Here is a 934-nt window from a genome sequence, read left to right on the forward strand (position 1 = left end):
TCGGCCGCCCGACGACGGCGCGCACGGCGGAGAAGCGCTTCTCCGCCGCGAGGTCCACCGCGACCTCGCGCGCGACCTCGTCGCCGTCGTGGCCCTCGTCGGGCCGCGACTGGCGGAAGAGCAGGCGCGCGTGCTGGGCCGCGTCGTGCTCCGCGCAGGCGATGATGACGCGCTTCGCCTCGAGCATGCGCGTCGCGCCGGCCATGGCGTTGCCGAACTTCTGCACGGCGAGGGACGCGGAGAGCGCGTTGCCGATGATGCCGCCCTTCTTCGACTCGCCGACCTGCTTGAACCACATGTAGAACTCGTGGAAGTCGATGTCGCCGGAGCCGTCGCCGTCGAGCTCCGTCATGATGGCGTGGAGCTCGTCCTTGTCCTTGACGGGGATGCACAGCTCCTTGAGCAGGCCCTCGAGCTCGCCGACGTCGATGGCGCCGCTGTTGTCCGCGTCGAAGACGCTGAACGTCGCCTGGACCTGCTGCCGCTCCTTGTCCGCGGCCTCGACGCCGGCCATGTTCACGGCCGCGCGCTTCTTCCGCTCGAGCATGCGCTTCTCGCGCTGCGCCTCCAGGAACTGCACGTCCGCCTCCTTGGAGTCGACGCTCGCCTCGTCGGCGGCCGGCTTCTTGCCCGCGACGAGCTCGACGCCGGCGCCGGCGCGGGACAGCCGCTTGACGACGGCGTCCGCGGCCTCCCGGGTCAACGAGCTCTTGATCGTCCACGGCACGCGCTCGGCCGCGTCCGTCGCCTGCTTCAGGCTGAAGCGCGTCACGGCGCGCAGCTCCTGGATGATGCGCTTGCGCTTCTTCTCCGGCACCTCCGTGAGCGACACGTCGAAGAACTTCTCCTCGAACATCTCGGCCGTCGGCGCGTCCTCGGCGAGGAGGCCCTTGCGCCGGAGCTTCTCGCGCGCCTTATTTTGGGCCTTCTTCTT

General features: G+C 69.8%; 2 protein-coding genes across 2 annotated transcripts; both read right to left on the reverse strand.

Moving 5' to 3' along the window:
* Positions 1-301: 301 nt before the first annotated feature.
* AURANDRAFT_34339 (hypothetical protein) lies at positions 302-514 on the reverse strand (the record flags this gene model as incomplete). Its single annotated transcript, XM_009043856.1, has 1 exon — positions 302-514. A coding segment is annotated over one exon (213 nt), but the record flags the coding sequence as incomplete, so codon positions are not given.
* Positions 515-643: 129 nt separating this feature from the next.
* Positions 644-880, reverse strand: AURANDRAFT_34341 (hypothetical protein; the record flags this gene model as incomplete). Its single annotated transcript, XM_009043855.1, has 1 exon — positions 644-880. A coding segment is annotated over one exon (237 nt), but the record flags the coding sequence as incomplete, so codon positions are not given.
* Between the last annotated feature and the right edge of the window lie 54 nt (positions 881-934).

This window comes from Aureococcus anophagefferens (genome assembly GCF_000186865.1).
Source record: "Aureococcus anophagefferens unplaced genomic scaffold AURANscaffold_74, whole genome shotgun sequence".
Taxonomy (NCBI): domain Eukaryota; class Pelagophyceae; order Pelagomonadales; family Pelagomonadaceae; genus Aureococcus; species Aureococcus anophagefferens.